At 48.3% G+C, this 18,919-nt stretch overlaps 1 protein-coding gene across 1 annotated transcript in view; it reads left to right on the top strand.

The window, feature by feature from the left end:
- The first annotated feature begins 6,023 nt into the window (after positions 1-6,023).
- The window catches only part of SLC22A14 (solute carrier family 22 member 14), a 36,248-nt gene continuing 23,352 nt past the window's right edge, over positions 6,024-18,919 (top strand). Inside the window, 4 exon segments of the mRNA XM_006168949.1 lie at positions 6,024-6,118; positions 17,274-17,783; positions 18,485-18,588; positions 18,790-18,917. Of these exon segments, the coding sequence (XP_006169011.1) occupies positions 17,274-17,783; positions 18,485-18,588; positions 18,790-18,917 (742 nt within the window). The 5' untranslated portion in view covers positions 6,024-6,118.

Here is an 18,919-nt window from a genome sequence, read left to right as displayed (position 1 = left end):
CTGGGGTGGCCTCCGCTCACTGCCTCCAGCCAGGCTACGCTTCCCAGCAGCTCTCGGCCACCAGGGCATGACATCTTGGTGCCACCGCACGGTGGGAGAGCCAGCCCGGCCATTGCCCTTCCTGCACTCCAGCCCACCTCCTGCCTCCTCACGGCACCCCGGTCCCTAAGAACAGTGCTTTGAACGATCCCTCCCTGGCGCCTGCTTGCTCTATGGAGCCTGGAGGGGCTGGAGGGCCCTGGACCAACTTTCCTGTAAAGCCAGGTCCTTCTCTAGAAAAGGTGGGTCTTTCTTCCTCATGGTCCTCCACCTCGAAGGGATGGCGGAAGTGCTAGCGAGCTCCCCACTGAGTACCGTTCACGGGGTCCTGAGCTGAGCTCCTCCAGGGGCACCCAACAGGCGTCACCAGGCTGACTCCGCCGAGATATGAGAGGTACCTGGACAGAGTGGGGAGACGGCCATCTCAACGCTGACGGCAAGACCTGGACGCTTGCTCCTTCCACGGCAGAACGATCGTCATTGCTGGGAAGGACTTAGACGGGCCCTGTACTGACACAAGCATAAACCCAGGGACGCGCGAGTGCCCTCGGGTGGGTCTTAGCAGACGTTCCCTTGTTTCCTTGTCTTTGTTGAGGGACCGTGGACAGCTGGAGAGAAGCATTTCTGTCTGGGTGGATTTCAGTGTCAGATGGCTCGTTCTGGTTAATGGGGAGATTTCTTTTAGTGGTTGCTGGTGGGAGGGCAGCGGCCGAGACCTCTGGGCCCCGAAGGGGAGGGTTTACGGGCCTGATCTTGGCTCTGCCTTGAGTCGCAGGACAGAAAGGAGGCCTTGCCCGTGCGCGGCCACGGCTGTCCTCCAAGGGGCGTTACTGAACACAGCCCGATTTGGGGGACACGGCAGTAGTGGGCCATGGCTCACTGGTTGACTCCATGGAGCTGGTGCAGGCCACAGACCTCCGGCCTCAGGGGCAGGGGTGCTCCTACTCTGGCCTCAGCCTTTCCGTTTTAGAGTGGGATTTCACAGGCCTCACTACACGAATCCTCTTGGGTGCCCCGGTTGGGCATGAAAGGTAAACAGGCCCAGCTCTGTGCCCCCAAAGTCCCAGAAAAGAGGGACGATAGCCCACCCCGACACCCCCAGTTCAGGGCCAGGCAGAACAGAGCTGAGACTCCAGGCGTGGCCCCACACACCGGGCGTGGCCTCACCCGCTTGTCTATTCACCCACCCACTGAGCAGCCACGGAAGGCCCACGTCACTTGCTCTCCCTGCTGGGCCAGAGACCCACAGTTCATCTGCTGCTGTCAAACCGCTCCCTTATGAGGAGTGCCATTAGTGAAGAGGTGAGGACACCGTGGTGGTGACACAGGTGGCAGGCCCAGCGTGTGAGCGTGCAGGGCCTCATGGCCCACAGGTGTCTAGTGTGTGCCAGAGGCCAGCTGAGAAGGCAGGTGGGGGGTGCAGGAGAGCGAGGACTATGATGGGGAGATACTGCCACTGGGACGAGAATGCCAGGGGGTGCTTGCAAACCCACGTCCTGAATCTTGGATTTTGTTCTGAAGGCAATAAAACCCACAAATTTTCTTTTTCTTCTTTTATTTATTTATTTATTTATTTATTTATTTTTTGAGAGGTTTTTGCTATAGGGCGTGTGCGCTCGCCAGACAGAGAGAGACAGAGAGACAAGAAGCGAGAAATCACTCCCCGGGGGAATGGCCACACCACAGTCCCTTCTCCTCCATTCTCCTCTCTAGATCTTGGGCACGCAGATGGGTCTGCCATTGGCCTCTAGGCCTGGAGGCTGCCTCCCACGAGGGACCCGTGAGATTAAGACCTTGTATCCTCTGGCCAGCAGGTAGAGGGCTAGTTAAGGTGCTGGATTCCACATAGACAGCTCTGGTTGGAGTCCCAGACCCAGAGACGAGAAACCCTGGGCTCACGGGCATACGTGTCCCAAACCCTGAGAGGAGAGTGCAGGAGAATGGATCACAGCGTAGCCCAGCCCCCCAGAGTGATGTCTCACTTTCTCTCTCTCTGTCTCTCTCTGGTGAGCGTACATGTTCTATGACAAAAGTGTTTTATAAAAAGACCCCATGTTCTCTACTTTGCTGTTCAAAGCCTTAGACATCCCACCTCTTCCATGTTTCCCAACTCCACTGACCCACAGGCACAACCTCGTGTTTCTGGAGCTGTGGCTCCAGACCCAGCAGAAAGGCCAATGGAAGGGCATTCCATCTCCCGCCTCTTCCTCGGATCATGCCTTTTCTCATAGCAAAGAAGCCCGGAGCAGGGCCACGTCTTGGCCATCATGGCCCCTCCCACTTGCCAAAGCCTCATTGGGTGGAGATCTGGCATTCTCTTCCTTTTTCCAACCTCTTTTTTAAATAATTATATATTTAATTTTATTTATTATTATTGGGGTGTTTTGTTTCATTTCCTATAGGCCACATGTGGGAGAGAGAGAGAGAAAAGGAGAAAGCAAGCAGCCAGGTCTGGGATTTGAACTACAGTTGGCCATGTGGGAATCCAGCACCTTACCCACCACCACCACTTGCTGACCCTTGCTCCCACCTCTTGACCTCCAGATCAGACAGCCTCATTCATGTAAAATTCTGCTGCCTGTTTCATGGTTTTTCCTTGCACCCTAGCTCCTGGCATCATCCATCTCAAGAAACCCCATCTCCACCTCCAAAATCCCAACAGTGGCATACATACGAGGAGATGAGTGGGTAACTGGACAGCTCGCTCTCTGACCACAGCGTCCATCCTTCTGGCGTGGTGGCTCCATTATTCCCATCTCTTTAGCTCAGACTATCACATCTAAATACCGTAGACTAGGAGGTTTAAAACTAGACTTTTATTTTCTTGGATTTCTGGCAGCCCTAAGAATGTAAGCGTGCCAGCATGACTGGGTTCTGGTGAGGGTTCTCTGGGTTCTTCTGGCTTACGGGTGGTGCCTTCTCTCTGCGCCCTCACGTGGTCTTTTCTCAGCGTGTGCATGTGGAGAGAGAAAGGAATTTCTCTTCCTCTTCTTCGAAGGCCACTAATTCCATTTTGAGGGCCCCACCCTCATAACCTAATCTACCCCTAGTTCATTTCCAACAGTCTCATCCCCAAGTACCATCCCAGTGGGGGTTAGGGCCACCATCTATGAATTTTCTGGAAACACAGTCAGTTCCTAATGCCATCCTTAGCTTCTTTAGACCCTCTGAGCCTTTAACTTTTTCCCTACTTCTCCCTGTTCTCTCAGATTAGAGGACAGAAGCCGCCATCTTAATTTATATTGAGAGAAAGATCGTTTGTCTCTGGTGCCAATACCCTACACGTCAATCCTTCTACCCTTCGGTTGTATCCAACTAACAGCACCTCAGCCGCTGAAGACCCTCCTTATCTGTCCTCTCTTGCCCTGCTCCCCAGACAGCGGTCATTGCTGGAGAGAGTCGCAGGCCAGGCCAGTCAGTTCCTTGGGAATTTGTGGTCACCACTGTCAACTGGGTCTTCCCAGAGCCCAGCATTCCCACCAGCTTTTCCTAGTCAGCTTGTTTCCTGACTCTTACTGGAGGCTGATGGTAGTCTCCTCCGCATGCTCCCACCCTCCTGCCCCCAGTAGATGGCGCTCCTTCCTCCCACACTTCCCACTGCAGGATCTTTTTTTTTTTTTTTAATAATTATTTATTTTATTTTATTTATTCATTCATTTATTTTTTTAGTTTGACAAGAGAGAGACAGAGGGTGAGAGTGAGAGAGAGAGGAAGTGAGAAAGCAAGCCACCAATTAACTAGGACTTCCAGCACTATATTGGAGGAAGTGGAAGCCTTGTCTTGTACCAATTTTTAGTGGAAAAGCTTTCAGCCTTTCCCCATTCATTATGATGTTAGTTATGGTTTGTTTGTTTGTTTGTTTGTTTGTTTGTTTTGCGCTCACCAGACAGAGAGAGACATAGAGACAAAAAGTGAGAAATCACCCCCCAGGGGGGATGACCACGCTGCAATCCCTTCTCTTCCATTCTCCTCTTGGGATCTTGGGCACGCACGCACACACGCCCGGTGTGGGTTTTAAGCCACCGGGTCCGGGACTCGAACTGCGGTCGACTACGTGGGAGTCCAGTGACATAGCCATTATGCTAACTGCTGGTTCCCAGTTATAGGTTTTTCATAGATGGCTTTTATGGTGTTGAGAAATGTCCCTTGTATGCCAATTTTTCTGAGAGTATTAATCATGAAGTGGTGTTGTATTTTATCAAATGCTTTTTCTTCATTGACTGATATCATCATATTTTTTTTTAGGTATTTATTTATTTATTGGAGAGGTTTTTGCTATAGGGCATGTGCACTCGCCAGAAAGACAGAAACAGACAGGAAGCTAGAAGTCACCCCACAGGGGGATGACCATGCCTCAATCCCTTCTCCTCCATTCTCCTCTTGGGATCTTGGGCACACACACGTGCCCGGCATGAGCTTAAGCCACCGGGTCCGAGACTCAAACTGCGGTTGACTACATGGAAGTTCAGCGACATAGCCATTACGCCAACTGCTGGTCCCATGATCATATGGTTTTTATCTTTCTGTCTGTTAATATGGTGTATCACGTTTATGGTTTTGCATTATTATTATTTTTTTTTAGAGGTTTTTGGTGTAGGGTGTACGTGCTTGCCAGAAAAATGGAGACAGAGAGACAGAAAGCAAGAAATCACCCCCCAGGGCAGATGGTCACGCTGCAATCCCTTCTCCTCCATTCTCCTCTTGATCTTGGGCATGCACGCACATGCCCCCGGTGTGAGTTTAAGCCACTGGGTCTAGGGCTCGAACTGCAGTCGACTACATGGGAGTCCAGTGACATAGCCATTATGCCAACTGCTGGTTCCAGGTTTATTGTTTTTTTTTTTTTTTTTTTTTTTTTTTTTTTTTTCAGGTGAGCCACTTGAGTTCCCTGTGTATTCTGGTTATTAGTCTCTTATCTGAAGAACAGTTGACAAAAATATTGTCCCATTTGGAGGGTTCTTGATTCACATTGATTACTGTGTCCTTGGCAGTGCAGAAACTTAATTTGATATGATCCCACTTGTCTATTTTGGGAATTATTGCCTGTGCTTTTGGGGGTTTATTTAAGAAGTCTTTGCCTACCCCAGTGTTTCCCAGTGTTTCACCAGTGTTTTCCAGCAGTAGTTTTATAGTTTAGAGTGTTAGGTTTAGATCTTTGATCCATTTTTTAAAAAATAATTATTTTATTTTTTCATTCTTTTTTTTTTTTTTAGTTTGACAAGAGAGAGACAGAGGGTGAGAGTGAGAGAGAGAGGAAGTGAGAAAGCAAGCCACCAGATTCAGGACTTGAACCCTGGTCGGCCCACTGCAGGATCTTTAATCCCCACCTCCACTTTCCCTTCTGCGGCAGTGCTAGAACTGCCCCATGCAAAGATGGTAGAGAGAGTCTGGTGTGAGGCCCTTCCCTCTGCTCCCACCTCTGTCCCAGGGGGCAGCTGAAGGTAGAGCCTTCTTCCTCCTCTGCTCCAAAGGACAAAGCCTTCTCTTCCCCAGCAAGGGACCATCAGTTTCCCTCCAGTCTCTGCCTCTTCCTGGGCCGTGTGCTGGGCCGTGTGCTGATCCCCTCCTACCTGCTCCCGGAACATGATGACTGGCACTCTGTCCCTATCAGTGGGTAGAAGAAGCCTCTGGCTTTTGGGGATGATGGACCCCAAAGTCACAGAGAAAGCGGGACAAGCCATTTCCAGCCATGGGATCGGGGAGGCTTGCAGGGCAGCTGACAACTGAGTGGTGTCTGGAGGGGTGGGAGGGTGTTCTTCAGCGGAGTGCAGCCCTCCTGGGGAGGGTGGGAGTTCTGGTTGTTGAAAACAGCCTGCCCCAAGGCGCAGGGCTGGCTCTGGTGGGAGTTGCTCAGTCTCCTCACGCCATTCCCTCCAAGGGTCTGTGACCCATCGGGCCTCTGGAATAGAATGTTGCCCTCAGCACTCCCAGCCTGCCCCAGGACCTCCTCACCCCATTGTGACACCACTCTCCAGACACCAGTGGAACCCGAGGCTTCTGCTTCCAAGGTTTTGGCTGGGCCTGGATTGTGGTCAGGTGGGCCCTGGCTTTGGCTTGAGGTCCTGTCTCCAGGGAGGAGGTACCGGAAGGCTGTGGAGGGTGGCAATTACGATGACACTCGGCGATTGCGGGGCCGCGTTCTCAGCACAGATGTGGCCGGGAGCCTGCCTGGGCCTGTTCAGCTGTGGGGGAGTCTCTGGAAGGAGCAGGCTGTCCCCATGGAGAGCGTGAGTTCTCGAGGGTGGCCCCCGGCCATGTCCTGCCCCCAGGTGGTGTGTGCTCCTGCCAGGCCTCTTCCAGGTTTCGGTGTCCTCCTTGTGCATTGAGAACCCATCTCCTGGGCCTATCTGCCTGGCCTGGGACCTTGGGGATCAGAAGAGGGAGTGAGTGCACTGGGGCCTTGCAGACTGTCAGTGGTACTGGGCACCCTGAAGGAGACCCTGCAGGGGGAGGTGAGTCTGGCACCTCTGACCGGGAAGCCGATCTCCAAGGAGAGCAAAGCTCCCCTCCCTCTCAGGAGTCTCCTCTACCTGCTCCACCCCTCCACGGTCCTCACCTCATACACAAGACTAAATTCCATTCCCATTGCTGCTGTAACCAGTTGCCACCTTCAGTGGCTTAAACCAACACCAAGTTGTGGCCTATGCCTCTGGCAGTGAGAAATGCGTGTCACGAAGCTATCAGCAGGGCTGCGCTCCTTCCTGGAAGCTTTAGGGAGGACCCGTGTCCTTGCCTTTCCTGGCTTCTAGAGGCTGCAGCTCTTCTTGGCTCATGGTCCCACCCATCTCCAAAGCCAGCACTCACTCACCGGCCTAGTGAGTCTTTCTTGCCCTGTATTTCTCTGGTTGAGACTGTCCTGCCCACCCAGATAACTCAGGATAATCATTCTTTTTAAAGGTCAACTGATTACTAACCTTTATTTTACCTGGAACTTTAATGCCCACCTTGCCATGTAAGGTCACATGCTTTTGTTGTTTTTTGTTTGTTTGTTTATTTGTTTTTTTCCCAATTTATTTATTAATTTATTTACAGTCATTTGTTGTACATCCATACAGTCTACAAAATGAGATTTTCCATCCAGTATACATTGTACGTTGGCTCAATCACGGATATTGCCATACATGTTATTATCAACAAATAATTTTCGATTTCTTGCTTCTTATATATTTTGCTCCCGCCCCCCCCCTTGATTCCCTGCCTCTCACCCTCTGCCAACTCCCACTCTTCTCCCACACTGTCTCTGGTACATATAGTTGTTTTCCATGCCTTCCCCTTCCCATTTTATTAATTCACTAAAGATCTCAGTTAATTTAAAGACTTTGAATAGCAAGCACAGCTGATATATACATATTTATGAATGCATGTCAGACTTTAGGTGTAACCCCCAGTGAGTAAAGTCAACACACTATGAAGTAGCACCTCACAAGCACAACATAGCTTACTGCAGTCACTAAATAGATATGAATAGATATGAATAGATATTTTCATGCATTTTTTTAATTTCAAAAGTAGTTTTAGTTTTAATAGATTAAAATAAAAAAAACACTAAGAGAAATTTGCTTAAAACTTAAAGCCAGAAACAAGGTTAGGATTCAGTTCAAATAGTAGGTAGATGAACCTATCAACAATTCAAGAGGAGACAAAAATCCTTAAATATGGAAAGTAAAGCTTCAAAGAAAATCAGTAATATTTTAGTCTAAAGTCAAAAAATTCTATTTCCTAGTTCGGACGCACGTAACTAATCTCTCTTCTATTGAATTTGCAGTGTTTCTGTGGTCTGATCTTTCCATTTCAACTTGGAAGTTAACATTCAACTCTGGACTTGTCCCTACCATTGGGCTGGCCATTCTCTTGGTTGTTTCTTGTACTCTTATTTTTGTGTGTTTGACTTTAGTTTTCCTGGCATAGCGCTCCCTTCAGTACTTCTTGAGATCTGGTCTGGTGTTGGTAAATTCTTTCAGGTTTCGTTTATCTGAGAATGCTTTTGTCTTTCTTTTCCCATACGAAAGATAATCTTGCTGGATATAATATTCTCGGTTGAATTGTTTTTCACTCAACACTTTTAATATATTTTCTCATTCTTTCCTTGCTTGCATTGTTTCCTATGAGGGGACGTTAGCTTGATGTTTCTCTCTTGCTGATTTTAGTATCTTGTCTCTGTGGTTTTGGTCAGTCTGGCTATGATGTGCCTCAGGGAAGATCTTCTTGGATCGATTCTATGTGGGGTGCTTTCTATTTCTTGTGTCTGGATATTTGAGTGCCTCTCTAGGTTTGGAAAGTTTTTTTCCAGGATTTCATGGAATAGATTATCAATGCCCTTATTAGTTTCTTCACCTTCTGGGATACTGATGATCCAGATGTTTGGGTGTTTAATAGTATCTACTATTACTCGTATGTTATTCTCATTTTTGGGGGGTTATTTTGTCAGTCTTTTTGGTGACTCTTTCTAGGTCAGAGGTTCTATCTTCTACATCTGAGATTCAATCTTCTGCATGATCTAATCTGCTTTTGATACTTTCAACGGAAGTTATGATTTCCTGTATTACAGCCTTCATCTCTAACAGTTCCGTTTGATTTTTTTTATGATGTGTATCTCCTCTTTCAGATCGTGCAAGAATTCTCTCACCTCCTGGAACCTGGCGTCTCTTTTCTCCTGCATCTTCTGGAGTTCGTTGTCTCTATCCTCTTGCATTTCTGTTAGCTCTGTACTATGAATATTTTAAATTCTTTTTTTCTGATGTTTCCATGAGTTCCCTTGTATTGTCTTTGGAGGAAGAGGAGTTCTTTTTTTCCATCAGAGGAGAGATATTTTCTTGGTTTCTCATATTTCTTGTGCCTCTGCGGTGGTTTCTGGCCATCTGATGGATTATACATTTTTTCCTACTTTTTGGTGTTAAATCTGGGCAATCAGAGGAATGCAGAAGGAGGTGACCTGTGGTCTGTACACAGTACCATTTTCTTCCTTTTTTTGGAGAGGTTTATGCTATAGGGCGCGTGCGCTCGCCAGAAAGAGAGAGACAGAGAGACAAAGAAACCGAGAAACCCCCCCCCCCCCCAGGGGATATGGCCACAATGCAATCCCTTCTCCTCCATCTCTTCTCAGGATCTCGGGCACGCACACACACGCGCCCAGCATGTGTTTAAGCCACCGGGTCCGGGACTTGAACCACAGTCGACTACAAGGGAGTCCAGCGACATAGCCATTACGCCAACTGCTGGTCCCACCATTTTCTTTACACAGCTAATTCAATGAAAACTGAGGATTGATCTGACCCTAAAAATGCTCAGATATTTGGCTACTGAGCCCCTAGACCTATCTAGAAAATCAGTGTATGGAGGATGAGCAGAAAAGTGAGAAAGGTAAAAAAAGGAAAAGAAAATGAATAGATAAAACCAAAGAAGATGGGGAAAAAACAAAACAAAACAAAAAACAAACAAACAAAAAAGACAAAAAAAAAAGAAAAAGAAAAGAAAAAAATTGTCAAAAAATGAAAATGAATCGGGCCACTCAGAACTCAAATATAGATGGCTGCTGATCGGCTTACCCTACGTGGGCAGCAGGAAAGGTAAGAATCAGAAAGACAGAAGACTTTAGAAGAGAGCGGACTCCTCTCGGGATCTTGGGCACGCACGCACACGCGCCCGGCGTGAGTTTTAAGCCACCAGGTCCGGGACGCGAACCGCGGTCGACTACGTGGGAGTCCAGCGACATAGCCATTACGCTAACTGCTGGTTAGCGTAAACATTTTTTTTAAATGAGAGAGAGAGGTGGAAAGAGAGAGAATAAGTGGGGTGCTCTAACCTGGCTCCTGGCTAGACTGGGCAGCAGGAGGGTGAAGTCTGGGCACAGGGTCCTCAGTGGCCGAAACCCTAAGGTGACACGTTCACAGGCTGTAAGGATCGGCCATAGACGTCTCTGGGGGCTGTCACTTGGCCTGCCTCTCCCCTTCCACCCAGCACCCAGCACAGGCGTATCCTGTGCCTTCCCTTCGTGCTGCCTCGTCTGCACCTGCTACTCCTGCTGAGATCCGGGATCCCAGACTCCGGGGCCAGGCAGGAGGCCCAGACAAGTGAAAAAGGCAAATGATGACAGACCCAATTGGACCTCCGGCTGGAACGACTCAGACGTGGTGGGCTTGGGGCTGAGCAGAGCAGATCCTCACTCTGAAGAAGTGACCCTCACTCAGCTTTGCCAGTGGTCGCCAGATGGGAACGCGTCCCACTGGCCAAACTTCAATACAAAATTTATTTATTTATTTTAATTTAAAAAAAAATTTTTTTTTGAGAGGTTTTGGCTATAGGGCGTGTGTGCTCGCCAGACAGACAGAGAGAGACAGAGAGACAGAAAGCGAGAAATCACCCCCCAGGGGGGATGGCTGCGCCACAATCCCTTCTCCTCCATTCTCCTCTCGGGATCTTGGGCACGCACGCACACGCACCCGACGTGAGTTTTAAGCCACCGGGTCTGGGACACGAACCACAGTCGACTACGTGGGAGTCCAGTGACATAGCCATTATGCTAACTGCTGGTGCCCCTGTTTTCAAACTTTGTGAGAAGACAGTATCCGTGCTCCGAGGCTTGCTTTGTTTTCACTCAGCATTATGGTTTCCGAATGATGGATGGAGCCGCAGTTTGTTCTTTTCATGGCTGGCTTGTGTTCCACTCCACACAAACACCACACAGTGTAGCCATTCTTCTGTTCATGAGAATTTGCACTCTTTTTTCCTCCCTGTTCAAAGCGTGTTGCCGTGGACATGTTGGTACTTACTTCCTGGATCAAATGTACAAATATTTCCCTTTACTATATATCTGGGAGTAGCATTGCTGGGGTCTAAAGGTATAGGGATATTCAAGTTTATAAGACAATGGCAAATTATTTTCCAAGGTGGGCCTATGAATAATCATGCCAGAAACGGATGAAAGATGGCGTCTCTTCATCATGTGATATTGTCAGATCTCTCAAGTTTTGTCAATGAAATGAGTGCCATGATCTCATTGTAATTTCACTTTGCATTTCTCTTATTTTTTTATTTTTTTATTTTTTGCGAGTTTTTTGCTATAGGGCATGTGCGCTCGCCAGAAAGACAAAGAGAGACAGAGAGACAGAAAGCGAGAAATCACCCCCCACGGGGGGATGGCCACGCTGCAATCCTTTCTCCTCCATTCTCCTCTCGGGATCTTGGGCACGCACGCACATGTGCCCGGCGTGAGTTTAAGCCACCGGGTCTGGGACTCGAAATGCGGTCAACTTCATGGGAGTTCAACGACATAGCCATTACGCTAACTGCTGGTCCCGACCATGTTCAACATTTAACATTAGGTTGTGAACATTTGAAACTCGCTCCAAACTTGCTCCAATTCTGCAAATATGCACTGAATTGTCTAGAATAGTCTTTATTGTGAGTTACAGTTCCAAAAAAAACACAAACATATTGATTAAAAAAATAAGGCAACGGGAACCAGCAGTTAGCGTAATGGCTATGTCACTGGACTCCCACGTAGTTGACCGCGGTTCGTGTCCCAGACCCGGTGGCTTAAAACTCACGCCGGGCGCGTGTGCGTGCATGCCCAAGATCCCGAGAGGAGAATGGAGGAGAAGGGATTGCGGCATGACCATCCCCTCTGGGGGGTGATTTCTCGCTTTCTGTTTCTATGTCTCTCTCTGTCTGTCTGGCGAGCGCACGCGCCCTATAGCGAAAACCTCTCCAAAATAAATAAATAAATAAATAAATAAATAATAAGGCAACAAACAATCTTGTAAGTTAACAGAGATAATCTTAACATAGCCAGTGAAAGAATTTATAATTTCCATGTGGAAGACTGTGGGAGATGGGTTTATAATCTGAAAATCTGTGGGTATCAATCATTGGTCACTTGGAGATAGGTAAAATTGTACATAACAGTAGCTCATTAGGAAGAGATAGAAAAAGAACACTTTTGCTCACACACTGAGTTCTCATAAGACCATGATACTGTACTGTGCATGAAGAAATAAGTCCTTAACGGGACCAGCAGTTGGCGTAATGGCTATGTCACTGGACTATGTCCGGTTCGAGTCCCGGACCCGGCGGCTTAAACTCACACCAGGTACATGTGTGTGCATGCCCAAGTGTATGCCCAAGATCCCGAGAGGAGTAATGGAGGAGAAGGGATTGCGGTATGGCCATCCCCCCGGGGGACAATATCTCGCTTTCTGTCTCTCTGTCTTTCTGGTGAGCGCACGTGGCCTATGGCAAAAACCTCTCCCCTCACTCCCCCACCCCTGTCCCCCAAAAAGTTACAGACAGCGTGGAAGACAATTTCCCAGCTTCTTACAAAGCTAAACATAGTCTTACCATACGACCCAGCATTCTTGCGCCTGGATAGTTACTCAACTGCTTTGAAAACGTATGTCCACACAAAAGCCTGCATGCAAATATTTATGACAGTTTTATACCCAATTGCCAAACACTGGAAGTGACCAAGATGTTCCTCAGGAGATGAGGGGATAAACGAACTGGCACAGGGATACAGTGGAGTACTATCCACTGGTTTTTAAAAAGATGCTATTAAAGCCACGGCAAGACCTGGACAAACCTTAACTGTGTACCGCTAAGTGAAAGGGGCCCGTCTGGAAAAGGCAATCTCCACAGTGGAAAAGTCTATAGTTATCAGGGGCTTAAGAGGGGGAGGTGGGCTGAACGCGGAGCCCACGAGTTTTATTTATTTGTTGTGTTTCAGTGAGACTTCTGTATGAGACTCTAACGGTGGGTATGTAATCTATGCACCTGTCAAAACCTGCAGTATTATACAGCGCAAAGAGAATGTATCTGAGTTTTTCTAAAGACTTATTTTAATTGACTTATTTTTTTTTAAATATTTTTTATTTAATTTTATTTGATTAAAGAAGGAAAGAGTGAGGGACAAGCAGTTAGCATAATGTCTATGTCGCTGGACTCCCACATAGTCGACCGTGGTTCGAGTCCCAGACCCGGTGGCTTAAACTCACGCCGGGCGCGTGTGCGTGCGTGCCCAAGATCCCAAGAGGAGGATGGAGGAGAAGGGATTGTGGTATGGCCATCCCCCCCGGGGGGTGATTTCTCGCTTTCTGTCTCTCTGTCTCTGTCTATCTGGCGAGCGCACACGCCTTATAGCAAAAACCTCTCCCAAAAAAAAAGAAGAAAAAAACAATGGGGACAGAGTGAGAAAAAGAGAGAGGGAAAGTGAGAAAACAAGCCACCAGGTCCAGGACTCGAACTGCAGTCAGCCATGTGGGCATGCAGTGAGTGCCCTTAACCACCATACCACCTGCTGATCCCTACTTATTATTTTTTTAACTTGACCAGAGAGAGAGAGAAAGTGAGAAAGCAAGTCACCAGGTCTGGGACTTGAACGACAGTCAGCCATGTGGGAGTCCAGTGCCTTAACCACCATGCCACCTGCCAGGCCCATGTGTGCAAGTTTTTGTTTGTTTTTGTTGTAGGGTACATGTGCTTACCAGAGAGAGACAGAGAGGGAGAGGGAGAGAGAAAGTGAGAGATCATCCCCCAGGGGAGATGGCCACACTGCAATCTCTTCTCCGCCATTCTCTCTCAGGATTTTGGGCATGCAGGTACACCTGCCTAGCATGATTTTTCAGGCTACTGGATCTGGGATTTGCAGCCATGTGCGAGTCCAGTGCCTTAACCACCACGCCATCTGCTGGCCAACTGCATAGAATTAAAAAAAAAAATCTTTAGGAGATTGCGGGAGCCCAGGATGGACTGCAGACTAAGATCAAATCTGATTATATCAGAAGTGTAAGAAAAAATACACGCATTTTAAATTAAGCTATTAAACTGTTGGCTTCCGATTGAATCGCCTTGTAGTCAGAAGTCAGACCTGTGATGTTACGGAGTCTTTGAAACGTGTTGAAACTTGCTCCATGTCTCGTACATAGTTTTTCAAAATGTGCCAGAGAGACTTGAGGAAAAAGGGAATATTCTCTAGTTAGCATTTCATACGCAGCCCTTAGCTAAAGCTTGTTAATTGTCAGTGAAATAATCTACATATTTGCTAAGCTTTTAGAGATAATAGCTGACCTAGTGAAAGAGCTGCATTAAAATGTCTCATTGTGATTTTGCACCTGTCAGTTTCTCCTGTCCGCTCTGCCCATTGCTGTTTCATACAGTTAAAAATATTTATCAGGTCCATATATATTTAAAACTCACTTTTTTTCCTTTTTTTTATTTGAATTTTTGAGAGGTTTTTGCTATAAGGCGCGTGCGCTTGCCAGAAAGAGAGAGACAGAGAGACAGAAAGCGAGAAATCACGCCCTCCCCCCCCCAGGGAGGATGGCCACACCGCAATCCCTTCTCCTCCATTCTCCTCTTGGGATCTTGGGCACGCACACACATGTGCCCGGCGTGAGTTTAAGCCGCCAGGTCCGGGACTCGAACCACGGTCGACTACATGGGAGTCCAGCAACATAGCCATTACGCCAACTGCTGGTCCCAAAACTACCTTTTTTGTGTGAGCCATTACGCCAACTGCTGGTCCCAAAACTAACTTTTCTGTATATACTGGTCCTTTATCTTTAGATAGTGAATATCTCTATTCCAGACGATCCTTTATTTTGATCGGTAGTAATGTAGCTACCTCGACTTTTAAAAAATTAATGTTGGCCTAATGTAACTTTTTCTCTCCTTTTCCTTTCTGCCTTTTCCTATCCTATGCTTTAAGTGTGCCTTCTTATAGGGTGACCAAATTGTCATCGAAATCACAATTTTAAGAGGGAAAGGGAACCCTATATACCATTTCATCAATGCAACAGACAGAAATACTGTTCTGACTTACAATACACTATTTAAAAATAGCGTATTCATTTGATTTTTAACAGGCTCAATCCAGACAGTTCTTGTAACTTGTGATAATATATTTTGAATCATTTTGCCAGTCATAATTACTGTAGTCCACATTTTTTTAAAAAGAATTATTTTATTTAACTTTATTTATTTATTTTAATTTGACCAGGGAGAGACAGAGTGACCGAGAGAGAGAGAGAGAGAGTGGGAAAGCAAGCCGCTAAGGTCTGGGACTCAACCCGCGGTTGGCCATGTGGGAGTCCAGCGTCCTTAAACACCATGCCACCTGCTGGCCCCGGAAGTCCACTTATTCTAAACTGCCTTATCTTTTTTCCTCTTTCCTTCACATTTTTCTGGGTTGAGATGTTTTTGTTTCTGCTTTTGTTTTTCCCAGTGTGGTTTTCTAGCTGTAGTATTAGAGTGATTATTCTTTGAATTTTATCATGGAAACATAACTTCAAAATCTTGATTCTCCTGAACAACAAAATAACCCTCATTTTTTTTAAGAATTATTTTATTCAGCTTTATTTGACTATATATTGTAATTGACCATAGAGTGAGAGAGAAAGAGAGAGAGAGAGAGAGAGAGAAGAGAAAGTAAGAAAGCAAACTGCCAGGTCCAGGACTTGAACTACTGTCAGCCATGTGAGAATCCAATGCCTTAAACCACCATGCCACCTGCTGGCCCCCAAAATAACCCTCTTAACAACAGAGTTTAAGATCCTTTGACTCCTGACAGTATTTTTATTAACTAATAACAATTAATATTTGAATTGAATTGGCATTTTAAAAAAACTTTCTTTTTTCTTTAAGGATGATTTTATTTAACTTTATTTACTCATTTATTTATTTATTTATTTTCATTTGACCAGAGAGGGATAGAGTGAGAGAGAGAGAGAAAGTGAGAAAGCAAGCCACCAGATCCAGGACTCGAACTGCAGTTGGCCATGTGAGAGTCCAATGCCTTTAACCACCTTCTACTTGCAGGCCCGAATTGGCCAAAAACCTCCCTTCAGAGCGTCTGTTTCTGCTGGTCGCCAAGGATGCCCCCACCTAGGACCACTTTAGCATGGCTGGGGATTTTGGCTCAGAACAGAATTAGTTTCCCCCTCCTTGCTGCTGTTCCCAGGTGACACCCCCATGGCCTGTATTGCTCCCCGTCCTTCTCCCCTCACCGGCCTCAGGGCCCCTCTTTGCTGTAGGTTGTCCTACTATGCCAGGGCTTAGGCACCAGCCTGGGCTCCCCACCGCTCTGAACTCCTACCGTGGCACCAGCTTCAGGCCGCGCTGGAGACAGATCTTTGTTTGATGAAGGAAGGGCCCCTGGGGACAGACCTCTGCTGCCTTTCAGAAGCCGGGTGGCGCTGCAGTGTGTGTGAACCGAGTTCCAGTCGTAGGGATGTGGAAGGAGAGCACTTCAGAACAGTCATTCACGACAAACAGAAGCACAGCCCATTCTAAGACATTAAAATCTTAATGGGGGCCAGCCTGTGGCCCAGTGGTTAAGATGGCTGGATCCACATGGCCAAACACGAGGTTTGAGTCCCAGACCTGGTGGTTTGAGAAGCATACCGGGGGCGTGTGCCTGCATGCTCGAAATCCCCAAAGGAGAGATAAATGAAGCAGAAGGGATTGTGGTGTGAGCATTCCCCATGCGGGGGGTGCTTTCTTGCTTTCTCCCCCTTTCTCTGTCTATCCTACAAGCCCACACACCCTCTGGCAAAATTAAAAAAAAAAAAAACTTAATGGAAAGAATATCTTACTTGCCTGAAAACTCGGGAATGGTTGGGCCGCTGGGGCCGCTGGGGAATGAGTTAAAACTAAGATGCTTCAGAAGCAAAGGAGGGGATTACTTAGAACACAATGGTTGAACTCCACAGTGGTCCAAGCCTGAGACCAATCTTGGGTCAGTGGATCCCATGCTGGTCTCCGATGTCTGAGAAGCAATCAGGAAAAACTGAGCTGCATCAGGACTAGCAGATGCTGTAGCAGTTACGTCGCTGGACTCCCATGTAGTCGACCAAGGTTCAAGTCCTGGACCCAGCAGCTTAAAACGCACATCGGGGGTGTGTGTGCATGTGTGCCCAAGATCCCGAGAGGAGGATGGAGGAGAAGGGATTGCAGCGTGGCCGTCCCCCCTGGGGGGTGATTTCTCACTTTCTTATAGCAAAAAGAAAAAGGAGGGGGCCAGCAGGTGGCGTGGTGGTTAAAGTGCTGGACACTCCCACATGGCCGACCACAGTTCGAGTCCCGGACCTGGTGGCTTGCTTTCTCACTTTCCCTCTCTCTCTCTCTCTCTCTCTGTCTCTCTCTGGTCAAATTAAAAAATAAATGAGTGGATAAATAAATAATTTAAAAAAAGAAAAGAAAAGAAAAAGGAAACAATTGAGTTGCATTCTTTCTTCGAACAGATGGCCGGAGAAAACAACGCCGAGGCAGAGCTCAGATCCCAGCCTCCTCCTGGGAGCACAGACCACGATGAGCCATCCATGTGTTCCCTGTCTCTGGAGACGATATTACGCAGACTGAGGGCCTTAGACGTCAAGCAGGATGACAAGCTCGCCAACATTCTGGATGTGGTGGGGGAGTTTGGCACCTTCCAGCGGAGGCTGGTGGCCCTCACCTTCATCCCCAGCATCCTGTCGGCCTTCTTCATACTTGCCGACTACTTTGTGTTTGCAGACCAGGATCCTTACTGCAACACCAGCTGGATCCTGGCCGTGGGCCCCAACCTGTCCGAAGCTGAGCAGATGAATCTGACCCTGCCCCGAGCGCCCAACGGCAGCTTCCTGACGTGCCTCATGTATTTGCCTGTGCCCTGGGACCTGGAGTCGATCATCAAATTTGGCCTCAACAACACGGACACATGTCAGAATGGGTGGATCTATCCTAACTCCAAGAAGAGGTCCCTGATCAATGAGGTGTGCCTTGTCCTGGGCTGTCTGTAGCTACCCCACAGGCCCAGGGATGTGCCCTCGCTCTCTCTCAAGTGGGACACTCTGAGCAGGGAAGCAATTGGCCTGGGGTCACCCTGCAGAGGCAAGGCCAGAGTAGAACGTTAGGGTACCTGCTGCCCAGCCCTGGCCCCATCTGCCTTGAGTAGAACGTTAGGGTACCTGCTGCCCAGCCTTGGCCCCGCCTGCCTCAGCCAGGAAGCTAGAGTGTATTTGGGTAAACGGTATGCCCTCTCTCCAGGGACCTGCTTCTGTATGCATGGCTCTGCCCCGAGAGTGGGGAGAGCAGCCTAAGGGTACGGAGTATTTCCTACAGGGTTTCTCAGCCTACCTGTTCCCGGCCCTTTATAGGCCCTTTAGAGCGCAGTCCTGCCCACTGAGAAGCTCCAGATGGGGCCCGCAACTGCAGGGAAAGGGTCTTTGGTGACGCCCCCCTCTGCTCAGCTCCTCCCAATCCACTTCCCCCTGAGCCTGTGTCTTTGGCCCCTCTCTGCAGGCTCAGCCCAGCGTCTGTCAGGTGCACAGTGGGATGCAGAGGTCACAGGGCTGAGGTGGCAGCCTCAGGTGCCCCAGGTCTCCTCTGCTGAAGGTCCCACTGCCACCAAGCTGAGTCTTAGAAGGCCGACCTCGGTGGAGGCCGGTGGCTAGTCCCTGTGTCTAACCCCCAGTTTGACCTGGTGTGTGGCCTGGAGCCGAAGAAGGACATCGTGCAGACCATGTTCCTGGCAGGCCTTCTCATCGGGTCGCTCATCTTCGGGTTCATAAGCGACAAGTGAGTCTCCCGGAGTTCCCTCTGGCCCCTGGGATGCCCCACCTCCTCCTCCTCATTGCCGTTGGGAGTTGGAAAGCCTCAAGCTGGGGAAGTTGAGTGCTCCAGCCCATGGACTGACCACTCAGGGCCTGGCCCAGGAGTCTGGCTGGGGGGCCAAAGAGGGTCCCTGGATTTAGGGCAGCCTCTCTTCCACGCCTACAGAGTGGGTCGCTACCCTACCATCATGCTGTCGTTGCTGGGACTGGCCATCTTCGGCTTAGGAACAGCCTTCGCGAGCAACTTTCAGCAGTACATATTTTTCCGCTTCTGCGTCTCCCAGGCCGGGGTGGGT

Source organism: Tupaia chinensis, unplaced genomic scaffold, assembly GCF_000334495.1.
Source record: "Tupaia chinensis unplaced genomic scaffold, TupChi_1.0 Scaffold146584_1, whole genome shotgun sequence".
Lineage (NCBI taxonomy): Eukaryota > Metazoa > Chordata > Mammalia > Scandentia > Tupaiidae > Tupaia > Tupaia belangeri.
The sequence above is the reverse complement of the archived record's forward strand: the minus strand, read 5'-3'. Positions and strand labels throughout refer to the sequence as shown.